The sequence below is a fragment of the Pristiophorus japonicus genome, chromosome 8 (assembly GCF_044704955.1).
Source record: "Pristiophorus japonicus isolate sPriJap1 chromosome 8, sPriJap1.hap1, whole genome shotgun sequence".
Taxonomy (NCBI): domain Eukaryota; kingdom Metazoa; phylum Chordata; class Chondrichthyes; family Pristiophoridae; genus Pristiophorus; species Pristiophorus japonicus.
Genome location: NC_091984.1, coordinates 107,263,605 through 107,277,205, shown reverse-complemented (window position 1 = coordinate 107,277,205; position 13,601 = coordinate 107,263,605). Strand labels below are relative to the sequence as shown.

At 48.4% G+C, this 13,601-nt stretch overlaps 1 protein-coding gene across 2 annotated transcripts in view; it reads right to left on the bottom strand.

The window, feature by feature from the left end:
• Positions 1 to 13,601, bottom strand: part of gpsm2 (G protein signaling modulator 2) — a 99,447-nt gene that overhangs the window by 75,890 nt on the left and 9,956 nt on the right. For both annotated transcript variants that reach the window (XM_070887272.1, XM_070887273.1), the window contains exon 2: positions 6,685 to 6,994. In XM_070887272.1, the coding sequence (XP_070743373.1) occupies positions 6,685 to 6,743 (59 nt within the window). In that variant the 5' untranslated portion in view covers positions 6,744 to 6,994. The remainder of the gene's footprint in view (positions 1 to 6,684; positions 6,995 to 13,601) is intronic.

Sequence of the window (13,601 nt, the reverse complement as noted above, 5' to 3'; positions counted from 1 at the left end):
AAGGAGGGTGGGAGGAAGGGAGGGATGGATTGAGCGGGTGGTTAGAGGATCTGGGAGGGGGCGGTAGAGGATCTGGGTTGGGGTATAGAGGATCTGGGGGGGGGGGGGGGGGAAATAGGGGCCGGAACGATCGTGGCCAGCCAGCAGAGGATCGTTGGGGGGGGGGGGGGGGGGGGGTTGGAGGAATTAGACAGGAACCCTGGATCCAGGAGGTAGATATAAAAGGCAGTCCCAGTCTTGCTGTAACTGCCAGATTTCACAATACAATATGGAGATTTTAAAAAAAATAGCTTCCAGCCTCATTATAATATTTAAATTGATGAACAGGCAGGTTGGAGGCAAGAATCCCATTTTTAACAATTTAACTACCCTCACTCTCTAAACCTACCCATGAAAAAAAAAGTTAAAATTCCCCCCGTATGTGGATTTCTCAGTTGCTTGGTTTGGAGGCTCTTAAACAAGGTGATGGGCTCCATGCATGCCAGACATCCCACTCCAAAAAGAAATGTGACGATAAAAGTAATCACAGTTTTAGACTAAAGTTTGCTTTAAATTACTTGGTATGGTCCAGATGACTTTCCATCGGCAGCTTAGCTGCCACCCTTTTTAAAAAAATCAACTTTACTAGATTTAAAAAAAAGCTCAAATATTCAAATTAAATTGTAATTTACACTTTGAATCATTGAGAAATGTTTGTAATAATATATGGAGAAAAAGTAGGACTTTAAGAGTAAACCAAATTGTCACATAAATGGAGAAATAAAAAAAACTGAAAATACTTAAAACAGATAATAAAGTCCACACTGGTTGGTCAGCATCTCAAAAAAGATGTTCTGACAAAAGGGGGTCTATCAGTTTGTTCATCTACCTTTCCCCCACGCTGAGAGACTATTTTATGTATTCCCAGGAATTTGTATTTTTGCCACACAAATGGATTAGACTAGATTTAGCACTACATTTTTACCTGTCGTAATCGATTGTACAAAGAAAACAACAACAACAACCACTGCCTTAGCAACAGTTAAACCACAAGGTCTCGGACATGGCCCAGCATTGAGAAGTTTCACAAGATTCATCAATTTTTAATAAATTCATTAAATATTTTAAAAGCTGTCATTTAATAGCATTACATTTCACTGATCTATTTCAGCTATTGGAATTGTATTACCATGTATTTAAAGCACACAACCATTAAAGCAGTAAAAACTAGTATCTGGCAAAGACACTTAAGGCCAAGTCCCACATCATCTAGATATTCTTTACATGTTCTTTACTGATTTATTTAATTTTTCCTCAAAAAAATTGAAACATGAATTTAACTCTTGATTTCAGAGTTTCTTTTGCAGTTTGTATATTACCTTGATTGTAACAAATTCAAAATATATGCTCCAATGCTTTAAAAACATTTAAAGAAATATTTATCAACTTCAAATACAAGCAGAATCCTGCATTTGGTCACGTAGGTGTAAAAGTGAAGGCCTGGAAGCAGAAACCTACATGACTAGAGAGTGGTGCATGAGTGATTTTAAAATACAAAGCCTGCAAAGAAATAGTGAATTTACTAAAATTGTTGGCGTGTGTAATTGTGGTTTAATTTCGCAGCTATACATTTTTTACAGTAGCCACATTAGTCAATTCCTTTGGATTGCCACCATAAATGGCAGTTTAATGTGACTCCTGCCTTTGCTTTTCCCACCATTGTAAACACTGGTGGCACTGAAAGTGAAAGCAACAGCCAACTTCCAGTCAGAGTGGAGTGTTCCCAGTGCTACTTGCATAACCACAATGATGTGCAGTTAAATTCTCCCAAGCTCTTTTACCATCGAATGCAAGTAAAACTGCCAGACTACTACTGTAATGGCAAGGGAATGAGGGGTCTTCAGCCACTTAGGTTTGATATAGCTATGTTTCTTTAACGGTCACTTTTATTCTGTTCAATTGTCGAATATTAACAGAAAGTAGACACCCGTCACTTTTCGAGCTGCTTCTATAAAAGAAGCTCCTGTACTCAGAGAAAACCTCCCAATTGTCACCCAACATTAGCGATAGAACTGAAACATTACCTTGTTCCAATTAGGAGTTGCTTAGAAAAATTGTCCTCGATTACTACCTACACAACTCTGTTAAAAGTATCCATTTACTACAACCAACGTTGGTGTCTATTCATGGTGATTGAATAGATGATCCAATGTACAGATATCCAGTTACCATCTGGAAACTAGTTATACAACATTTAATTTAATCCCAACAAGTTACCTAAATTGAAATTATACTGCAATTGCTTTATCTAGTGAAAATATCATTAGTACTTTATGGAAGGATCCATTTTCATGATTTTTCCCCTTTTAAAAGTGGCACTGAAAATGCATAGGCCTTGGATCTCAGCCCCAAGACTGGCCTGCCCAGAATCTCTGCTGCTGACCTTACTGACCTCCTGCCAGTGTATCCTGGGTGAGAGGAAGTGCCTAGTTTTAAAATTACTGGTGGGAACTCACGCCAGTATGAGTGAATCATCAGCCCCAACCCAGGAAGGGTGAGTGGATGGGAAATGTGGTACTAGGCAGCCCCTCGTTCTGACCACAGCAGGCCCAGGCAATGTAAAGTATCTCAAAGGAGGATGATCAGACTCAAAAGCTGCCAGTTTTTCTGGGGTCCAAGCCAAATGGGCTTTATAGCCACCATTCAGAAAGCCATGCACCTTTTTTATATCAGAATTTCAGCTACCCAATGTTGTACGGCTGAGTTGTTTTCACTTTGTTGCTTTAAACATCGAATTATACACACTCAGTTGTAGTAAACACAGGATCAGGTCTTTTATTCAGACATTCATATTATACAAACCAAGTATAAAAGTTACTGAGACACATCACAAAGGCAGCTCTTCCAATTTCCATGGCTGCTTGTGACACACACCGTCCAAAATTCCAGTGTCTAATGTCAAACTCTCATCTTTATACTGAAAAAGCCTTTGAAGTCTTATTTCTTTGCATAGTACATTTAGACAATTAACATACAGTTGATGTAGAATCAAGTGGCATTGTCCTGAAATCACGGCTAGCTGCTTTCTGAATCTTTTAACAGACATAACATGTCATCAAATTATTATTCGCATAGTAACAAGTTACACTCAGACACTCAACATGGCACCATGTCGTCTAGCAGCCTGTTTCAATCCAATCTTGAATCTTCCAACTTTAACCTTTTTGATTTCTCCAGACTGCGCCGAAGCAGAGTTTCAGAAATGCGGGCTTGCGCTTCCACAGCTGGCAGATCCGAGGCTAGGACTAAGGAGGTAACCATCCTGAAAGTTCCCTTCCCATGTCCCGCCCCCTCTGACATGGGAGGCTATGTTTGAATGGACAAGGGTTCCATTCCAAACAGGCTCTCTCCAAAAACTTAAGCCTAATTCTCAGACCTCCTGCAACACTTCTAACTTCTGGAAGTATGTTGGGAAGGCCTGCACAAATTCGGGGCTAGTATCTTATTTCCCTGGACTCCCCATGATGCAGGCCATCCCCAAAAGGTCAAGTAACCTGCTGCTGGTTTCTGTGTATGGATTCCCTGAAATTATTAGACAGCATGCCTTCTCTCCCCATGGAGGAAAGCACTGGTCTCCATCAGTATTTTTCCAAAATAGCATGCCATACAACCAAAAAATATATAAAAGTGGCTTAAAGGATCAATGTTTCAAAATCATGATGGAATGCCACTGTTAAAGTCTAATACGGGGCGAGTGCATTTGCTAGTCTGCAATCCAAGCTGTTGAATTTGTTGACATTTTGGAATTTCACTGCTGCCTACAGCAATGGATTCCATACCATCATTCAACAGCTAGAAAGACTACTGTTGTCTAACATCACAGGCAAAAGCATCATCCAAATGTTGGGAAGATTGAGTGAAGGTTTACTGCTGCGAAACTCAATCTGCACCCACACCTGTTTTTGCTTTGCTGAAAAAAGTCATGCTTTCCAAGGGTGGCATGAATAAACAGTAGACATTTAGAATTATAGTACCAATTTATTTAGTCAAATTTTACACAGATGAAATGCAGTATCTTTGGTTTCAGTGCTGAAGGAAGGACACCAAAGTGAGTGTTAATTTTCACCTATTCACACTGTTAAAGGAGACAGATGAAGTTTTGTTTGAAGAAAAACAAATGGTTCTAATCTTTTAGGTGCAATGCAGAATTAAACAATCTTGTTTACACTTTATGGAGGAAAAAAGTATCAAATTTTTTTGTCAAGAGAACAGAAAACCTATGAAGAAATGACTAGTGCAATCCTCATCTAGATTGGTGCACCAAAATACTAGAGCAAGTACAAATTAAGATATATTCAGGGCCCAAGTCATTTAAAAAAAAAATCAGACTCTAATTATAGCTGGACAGGTTGAGCGGCCGAAATGTTCCAGAATCCAGACACCGGGCCGATCCGTGGCGGGGTCGTCTGGAATACAGAAAATGTTCCGAAATCCGGGCCCGCTGTCGCCCCCACCTCACTACCGTCCCTGTCCTGCCCCCCCGCCGCGGGTATCTACCGCCGACCTCACTCCGCCTTGGGCCGCCGCCAACCTCACCCCAACCCCCCCCCACTCGGCCGCCCCCCTTAATATGTTCCGAAATCCAGAAATACCCGAACCTTGGTTTGGGCGTTTCCGGATTCAGGATGTCAGAAAGACCTTCTGAAATCCGGAAATACCCGAAATCCAGAATGGCCTTAGTCCCAAGGTTTCCGGATTTCAGATGCTCCACCTGTAATTCTTTTTTTTTTTTAAAAAGAAAGGTATTCAACCAAGTGTGTGAAAGCACATGCAATCTCAAAAGACTCAAGGGTTATAGAATATACTCAGTGGGATTTGAACCCTTGTCACCTCCTTAGTGAAACTGAAAATACTTGGCTTAGCCATTAGATGGAAAAAAAGTAAATAATGCATTTGCCCAACTAGAAATTTGCACCTCTGCACCAAGCAAGGAACAATGTTCAATACAACTCTTGTAGACAAGTTGACAAAACTATAATTTTTTACAAAATCGGTGTATGGAGATCCTAGGTTTTATAAATAGGGGCATGCAGCATTAAAGCAGAGGTCATGTTAAAACAGACAAATCATTAGTTAGGCCACAGTAATAATAGCGTGTCCAGTTCTGGGTCTTTAGAAAAGGATGAAATTCACAAGATACCACCAGAATTTAAGTTAAGAGACTATAGAAACTGTGGCCCTTTGCAGGAAAATAAAGAATGCTAAAATCAAATGATAGGGGGTGCTCAAATGTATGATTAATTTTGATAAGGTAATAAGAAAAAAATATTTTCACTGGTTGATGAAATCAGTAGCAAGAGATTTTAAAAAAATGATCACTAAAATAACAAAGGGAGAGGTTAAAGAAATGTTATTGTAGGGGTATTCGTCAATCTCTGTGATGTTGCAGAGTTTCAAGAGCAAATATAGTCTTCAGGTGAAGTGGGGTTAAAGGGAACTAGATAATTCAGTTCACATATTAAAGTCATATATTCACAGGATCAGAGAAATTTACGGCACAAAGGAAGCCAGCCATTCAGCCCATCATGTCTGTGCCAGCCGAAAGAGCTATCCAGCCTAATCCCATTTTCCAGCTCTTGGTCCATAGCCCTGTAGGTTGCAGCACTTCAAGCGCCCATCCATGTGCTTTTTAAATATGATTAGGGTTTCTGCCTCTACCACCCTAAACACAGGTTATGGCAGCAGAGGGATTATGTCCTTATCTTTATATTTCCATTATAAATTTCAATGTCCACACTTAATGGAAAAGACAAAATACTGCGGATGCTGGAAATCTGAAATATAAACAGAAAATGCTGGAATGCATATGTAAATTTGTCACATTGTAATTATACCCGCCTGCCGGCTGCAGCACTTCCACTGGCAGAATGGTGTAATTACAGCATCAGCTTACATAGGTTGTTGTCATTATAAACATGGACGTAGGAACTTATAATGGAAAAGGGTGACAGGAAGCATGAGTAGATGTAACATTTTTAATATATTTATAAATGTACGTCAGGAGGGTGGGACTAAGTAGCTAGCTCTTTCAGAAAAGCTAGCTCAGGGGCAATGGGCTTCCTTCTGTGGTATAAAATTTTGATTCGAAGATCTAACTTGACAAAGCACAACAAAGACAGAGATGCTTCCCTTCCCCCACCCACCCCCCAAAAGTGTGTGTGTGTGTGTGTGTGTGTGTGTGTGTGTGTTTGGAGGGAGGGGGGGGATGAAACATATTCAAATTTAATTTTAATATATGCACGACCAACTTGTATGGTTGTTGAAATGCTATAATCTTGAAAAGTAAACATGAAAATTAATTGGATTGGTGCCATGCACACTAAGTTTATTAGTCTAGGTTTCCTCCAAAGCACTTCAGGAAATATTTAAATCCTGGGGCAGAAAGAAAATATAGGTAGAGGAAAAAATACTATTTTCTAAACTGAAACCACAGACACTTTAGTCCATTTCTTGTGTACTTAACGGAAACTTCTACATTTGTACACTTTTACTATATGAGATACAAGATTGTGTTTTAAAGTGCTAATAAGGCAAACATTTTATTGCTCTTTCATCAAAATAACAGATCACAACTTTAATATAAAAATATTTACAAAACAAATTTATACAATTTACTGCTTATCCCAAAAATGGAAAAAGTCCTACCTGTATCGGATATGATAGGGGTGTTCAGGCAGGTTAACCAAAATATCACTTGCATCCATTCAGCTGCATTATGTGATGACACTCAACATATCCTCTGTAGGCTCAGGAAAAATGCCAATTCCCTTTAGTTCCAGAAAATTCAATCAAATGCTTAAAATACAGACTCCATAAGTATGAAGGTTTTGGGCATGCTACATCCTAAGCTCTCGCTTCATTGTTCTTCCTCAGAACTGCAAAAATATTGATTCGGCTCACAAAGGGTGTCCTGATTTCTTGTAATGGTGGCCCTTTCAGTTCCTTCAACTGTAATCTGCAAAGGGAACACAAGAATCCTGGCATAAAGTCCCATTTGATGCTAGAAGCCCTGTAATAACCCTACAGCTTATATGCATAAGCATTAATGACTGCCAGCAGATAATGGTATCAGTGACTACAATGAAGACAGGGAAAATACATCATGGAAATTTTGCCAAGCATTGAATTTTAGGCGAGAAAGAAACAGCAAATAGCATAGTATTCATTTATTTTAAGGATTCTAATGAAAAGCCATTATCCAGCTCTATAATGTTCTTTCTTCATTTAAAAATGGAGATCGCAGTTGTCCTAAAAATGACAAGTATCTGAAAAGAGACAATGAATCAAAACAAAATTATCTGCCACAGCGCATTTATATTTGCAGTGATATGCTGTAGAAATTCACACAACTTGGCATTTTGAATTTTATTCCTTAAATTCCTATCAACTCAATAAGAAGTTCATCCTAAAGATTTATTTTGTTCTGTTTAATCCGTGCTTTCAATTAGAAATAGGCCAAGATGGATTCCACCAAAGGCAGTTAGAATTTTAATATAAAACAAAGCTACTTTCCGTGATGAGCATCAGTAAATTTCTCAAACAAAATTAAGTATAGAAAATTGAATCAAACTAGACAAGTTTTTTAAAAAACTAGATAAAAAGTAAATCTAACAGCATAACTTTTAAATGTGTACAGTAATTTAAAAAATTTTTTTTTAAAGTCATTGCCAAAATTATGCTGATTGATCTCTTCATTTTAAGAGGAATTAATTCACTCAAACAAGATTTCATCTAATACAACCCGTTTCAGTGTTGAATTTTTTTTTGTTTTGAAGAGAAAAGCAAATTATCAGAGATTAGACACATGCACAAACTACAACAAGCTGTTAAATATGGAATTTATCCAAGTACAATGCAAGTACGTCTTAGTGGCAGTCATGAAGTGTGCTTTCAAGCATGAAATTGTATTGATACAATTTTTCTTCTCTTCACTGGCTACTGTGTTGTCTGCAGCGAGCAGAAGGAAATCATCAAGCAGACAGAAGTGCATGGAAATCTGCAAGTAATTTTTCCACATTTACCTGCAAAGGTTGCTACTTAAAGATCTGGTAGCATGTGTTATTTCACTGACTCTGTAGTTTATATTGTCATGCTCGTTAAAAGTGCTTTAATACAGAAGCAAACTCTCGCGACACCACTTCAAAAATGTTTATACTAAACATATATTTCAAAGCATTCTTCATGAATTATGCACTATGACTACTATAATAAAATGACAAGTTTAATCATTTCAATAGTGCCCAGTAGTTTTGGATTGCATTTCATAATTGCAAAATGAGCCTTTCCTCCTACTGGTTTGAAACATTTCAATTAACAAGCTCCCCTTACCTAAATTAGTGGAATTGCTGTTTGGGCAATTCAACTGACGAGAGAAGATAGACTGAGCTGAGCTGGAGACACTTGAGTGATGCCTTAAAGAAACACTCATGAGAAAATCGTTCCAAGCATTCGATGGTTACATAGGGTAAAAGGATGATTGAGCTCCAATACAACAGAAATCCCAGCATCTTTTTTCAGGAGTTATAAGAAAAACAATCCACTCGCTATGGGCTCAATTTTCCCCAAAGTTTTTTGGGGGCATACTTGGGAAGAGTTACACCCATTTTTTGGGCCCCCCCGCCCCTCCAAGTACGGCAAAAAAAAATGTTCTAAGTTCCCCCGTTGGATTTCTTCATTTTGGCGTGGCCTAACTGGTCCTTTAGTTTTGGGGGTGGAGCCTTGATCTGTGCCAAAAAGATAGAGTTGCCACGGTAACCAGGAATACAATGCGAAACAGACAGCCAGCTCCCAACATATAGGGGCCACGTTTCGGCCTGAGTTGCTCCTGTTTTTTTGGAGCAACTGGTTTAGAATGGAGTATCTTAGAAATTCGAGTTCTCGGTAACTTAGAATGGAGGGAAGGAAGGGAAGGAAGGGAAGGAAGGGAAAGGAAGGAAGGAAGGAAGGAAGGAAGGAAGGAAGGAAGGAAGGAAGGAAGGAAGGAAGGAAGGAAGGAAGGAAGGAGAGTGGTGGGAGCGGGGCGGGGGGGGGGGGGGGAGGGAAGGAGAGTGGTGGGAGGGGGAGGGGGGGGGGGGAGGGAAGGAGAGTGGTGGGAGGGGGAGGGCGGGGGGGGAGGGAAGGAGAGTGGTGGGAGGGGGAGGGGGGGGGAGGGAAGGAGAGTGGTGGGGGAGGGAAGGGGAGTGGTGGGAGGGGGGGGAGGGAAGGGGAGTGGTGGGAGGGGGGGGAGGGAAGGGGAGTGGTGGGAGGGGGGGGAGGGAAGGGGAGTGGTGTGGAGGGGAGGGGAGGGGAGGGGAGTGGTGTGGAGGGGAGGGGAGGGGAGTGGTGTGGAGGGGAGGGGAGGGGAGGGGTGTGGAGGGGAGGGGAGGGGAGGGGTGTGGAGGGGAGGGGAGGGGAGGGGTGTGGAGGGGAGGGGAGGGGTGGGGTGGTGGGAGGGAAGGGGTGGGGTGGTGGGAGGGAAGGGGTGGGGTGGTGGGAGGGAAGGGGTGGGGTGGTGGGAGGGAAGGGGTGGGGTGGTGGGAGGGAAGGGGTGGGGTGGTGGGAGGGAAGGGGTGGGGTGGTGGGAGGGAAGGGGTGGGGTGGTGGGAGGGAAGGGGTGGGGTGGTGGGGTGGTGGGAGGGAGGGGTGGTGGGGAGGGGAGGGAGGGAAGGAAGGGAGGGGTGGTGGGACGGAAGGGAGGGAAGGAAGGAGAGTGGTGGGAGGGAAGGAAGGAGAGTGGTGGGAGGGAAGGGAGGGAAGGAAGGAGAGTGGTGGGAGGGAAGGGAGGGAAGGAAGGAGAGGAAGGAAGGGGTGGGGTGGTGGGAGGGAAGGAAGGAGAGTGGTGGGAGGGAAGGGAGGGAAGGCAGGAGAGTGGTGGGAGGGAAGGGAGGGAAGGAAGGAGAGTGGTGGGGAGGGAAGGGAGGGAAGGAAGGAGAGTGGTGGGAGGGAAGGGAGGGAAGGAAGGAGAGTGGTGGGAGGGAAGGGAGGGAAGGAAGGAGAGTGGTGGGAGGGAAGGGAGGGAAGGAAGGAGAGTGGTGGGAGGGAAGGGAGGGAAGGAAGGAGAGTGGTGGGAGGGAAGGGAGGGAAGGAAGGAGAGTGGTGGGAGGGAAGGGAGGGAAGGAAGGAGAGTGGTGGGAGGGAAGGGAGGGAAGGAAGGAGAGTGGTGGGAGGGAAGGGAGGGAAGGAAGGAGAGTGGTGGGGAGGGAAGGGAGGGAAGGAAGGAGAGTGGTGGGAGGGAAGGGAGGGAAGGAAGGAGAGTGGTGGGAGGGAAGGGAGGGAAGGAAGGAGAGTGGTGGGAGGGAAAGGGAGGGAAGGAGGAGAGTGGTGGGAGGGAAGGAAGGGAAGGAAGGAAGGAAGGAAGGAGAGGGGGGAGGGAGGGAAGGAAGGAAGGAGAGGGGGGAAGGAGGGAAGGAAGGAAGGAAGGAAGGAAGGAGAGGGGGGAGGGAGGGAAGGAAGGAAGGAGAGGGGGGAGGGAGGGAAGGAAGGAAGGAAGGGAGAGGGGGGAGGGAGGGAAGGAAGGAAGGAAGGGAGAGGGGGGAGGGAGGGAAGGAAGGAAGGGAGAGGGGGGAGGGAGGGAAGGAAGGAAGGAGAGGGGGGAGGGATGGAGGGAAGGAAGGAAGGAAGGAAGGAGAGGGGGGAGGGAGGGAAGGAAGGAAGGAAGGGAGAGGGGGGAGGGAGGGAAGGAAGGAAGGGAGAGGGGGGAGGGGAGGGAAGAAGGAAGGAGAGGGGGGAGGGATGGAGGGAAGGAAGGAAGGAAGGAAGGAGAGGGGGGAGGGAGGGAGGGAAGGAAGGAAGGAGAGGGGGGAGGGAGGGAGGGAAGGAAGGAAGGAGAAGGGGGAGGGAGGGAAGGAAGGAAGGAGAGGGGGGAGGGAGGGAAGGAAGGAAGGAGAGGGGGGAGGGAGGGAGGGAAGGAGAGGGGGGGAGGGAGGGAAGGAAGGAGAGGGGGGAGGGAGGGAAGGAAGGAGAGGGGGGAGGGAGGGAAGGAAGGAGAGGGGGGAGGGAGGGAAGGGAAGAGGAGGGGGGAGGGAGGGAAGGAAGGAGAGGGGGGAGGGAGGGAAGGAAGGAGAGGGGGGAGGGAGGGAAGGAAGGAGAGGGGGGAGGGAGGGAAGGAAGGAGAGGGGGGAGGGAGGGAAGGAAGGAGAGGGGGGAGGGAGGGAAGGAAGGAGGAGGGGGGGAGGGAGGGAAGGAAGGAGAGGGGGGAGGGAGGGAAGGAAGGAGAGGGGGGGGAGGGAAAGGAAGGAGAGGGGGGAGGGAGGGAAGGAAGGAGAGGGGGGAGGGAGGGAAGGAAGGAGAGGGGGGAGGGAGGGAAGGAAGGAGAGGGGGGAGGGAGGGAAGGAAGGAGAGGGGGGAGGGAGGGAAGGAAGGAGAGGGGGGAGGGAGGGAAGGAAGGAGAGGGGGGGGAGGGAGGGAAGGAAGGAGAGGGGGGAGGGAGGGAAGGAAGGAGAGGGGGGAGGGAGGGAAGGAAGGAGAGGGGGGAGGGAGGGAAGGAAGGAGAGGGGGGGGAGGGAAGGAAGGAGGAGGGGGGGAGGGAGGGAAGGAAGGAGAGGGGGGAGGGAGGGAAGGAAGGAGAGGGGGGGAGGGAGGGAAGGAAGGAGAGGGGGGAGGGAGGGAAGGAAGGAGAGGGGGGAGGGAGGGAAGGAAGGAGAGGGGGGAGGGAGGGAAGGAAGGAGAGGGGGGAGGGAGGGAAGGAAGGAGAGGGGGGAGGGAGGGAAGGAAGGAGAGGGGGGAGGGAGGGAAGGAAGGAGAGGGGGGAGGGAGGGAAGGAAGGAGAGGGGGGAGGGAGGGAAGGAAGGAGAGGGGGGAGGGAGGGAAGGAAGGAGAGGGGGGAGGGAGGGAAGGAAGGAGAGGGGGGAGGGAGGGAAGGAAGGAGAGGGGGGAGGGAGGGAAGGAAGGAGAGGGGGGAGGGAGGGAAGGAAGGAGAGGGGGGAGGGAGGGAAGGAAGGAGAGGGGGGAGGGAGGGAAGGAAGGAGAGGGGGGAGGGGAGGGAAGGAAGGAGAGGGGGGAGGGAGGGAAGGAAGGAGAGGGGGGGGGGAGGGAAGGAAGGAGAGGGGGGAGGGAGGGAAGGAAGGAGAGGGGGGAGGGAGGGAAGGAAGGAGAGGGGGGAGGGAGGGAAGGAAGGAGAGGGGGGAGGGAGGGAAGGAAGGGAGGGGGGAGGGAGGGAAGGAAGGAGAGGGGGGAGGGAGGGAAGGAAGGAGAGGGGGGAGGGAGGGAAGGAAGGAGAGGGGGGAGGGAGGGAAGGAAGGAGAGGGGGGAGGGAGGGAAGGAAGGAGAGGGGGGAGGGAGGGAGGGAAGGAGAGGGGGGAGGGAGGGAAGGAAGGAGAGGGGGGGAGGGAGGGAAGGAAGGAGAGGGGGGAGGGAGGGAAGGAAGGAGAGGGGGGGAGGGAGGGAAGGAAGGAGAGGGGGGAGGGAGGGAAGGAAGGAGAGGGGGGAGGGAGGGAAGGGAAGGAGAGGGGGGAGGGAGGGAAGGAAGGAGAGGGGGGAGGGAGGGAAGGAAGGAGAGGGGGGAGGGAGGGAAGGAAGGAGAGGGGGGAGGGAGGGAAGGAAGGAGAGGGGGGAGGGAGGGAAGGAAGGAGAGGGGGGAGGGAGGGAAGGAAGGAGAGGGGGGAGGGAGGGAAGGAAGGAGAGGGGGGAGGGAGGGAAGGAAGGAGAGGGGGGAGGGAGGGAAGGAAGGAGAGGGGGGAGGGAGGGAAGGAAGGAGAGGGGGGAGGGAGGGAAGGAAGGAGAGGGGGGAGGGAGGGAAGGAAGGAGAGGGGGGAGGGAGGGAAGGAAGGAGAGGGGGTAGGGAGGGAAGGAAGGAGAGGGGGGGATGGAGGGAAGGAAGGAGAGGGGGGATGGAGGGAAGGAAGGAGAGGGGGGAGGGAGGGAAGGAAGGAGAGGGGGGAGGGAGGGAAGGAAGGAGAGGGGGGGAGGGAGGGAAGGAAGAAGAGGGGGGAGGGAGGGAAGGAGGTGGGGGGGGGCGGGGGGAGGGGGAAAGAGTGTCGCAGAGGTCCCGGGGGGGGGGGGGGGGGGGGGCAGGGGAAGAGTCGCAGAGGTCCAGGGGGGGAAAGAGAGTCGCAGAGGTCCGGGGCGGGGGGATGGGTCGGGTCGCTGGAGAGGGCAGGGCAGGGGGAGCGGAGGTCGGGTCTGGTCCGGTCGGGTGGGAGAAGCCTTATCCAAGCAGCCCCAGTGAGGCCATTCGGCCAGGGCTTGGGGCTGCGTGCTTTGGGCCCCTCCCAGAGTTTTGGGCGCCCGGAGCTACTCTACATTTGCGCCCACTGTAGCGCATGTGCAGAGGTCCCGGCACTGTTTTCAGCGCAGGGACCTGGCTCCGCCCCCCACAGCTCGTGCTGCGCCGCGCCTAGCTCCAGAGGACCTGCAGGGAGCCGGAGAATAGTAAGTTTTTTTTAGGCGCACTTTCTGGCGCAAAAAACGGCGTCCAGGCACGGGCTGCGCCGTTTTAGGCGCGGCCCAAAACTTGGGCCCATATTACATCAACTTAAAAAACACATTAAGATATATTCAAGCAACTTACCTCCAAGCCGAAGGGCTTGCCGGTCTGCTTGCCTAGCCCACCCAGAGCCCCTTGCGGGTGCTGGTCCAGCTCCCCC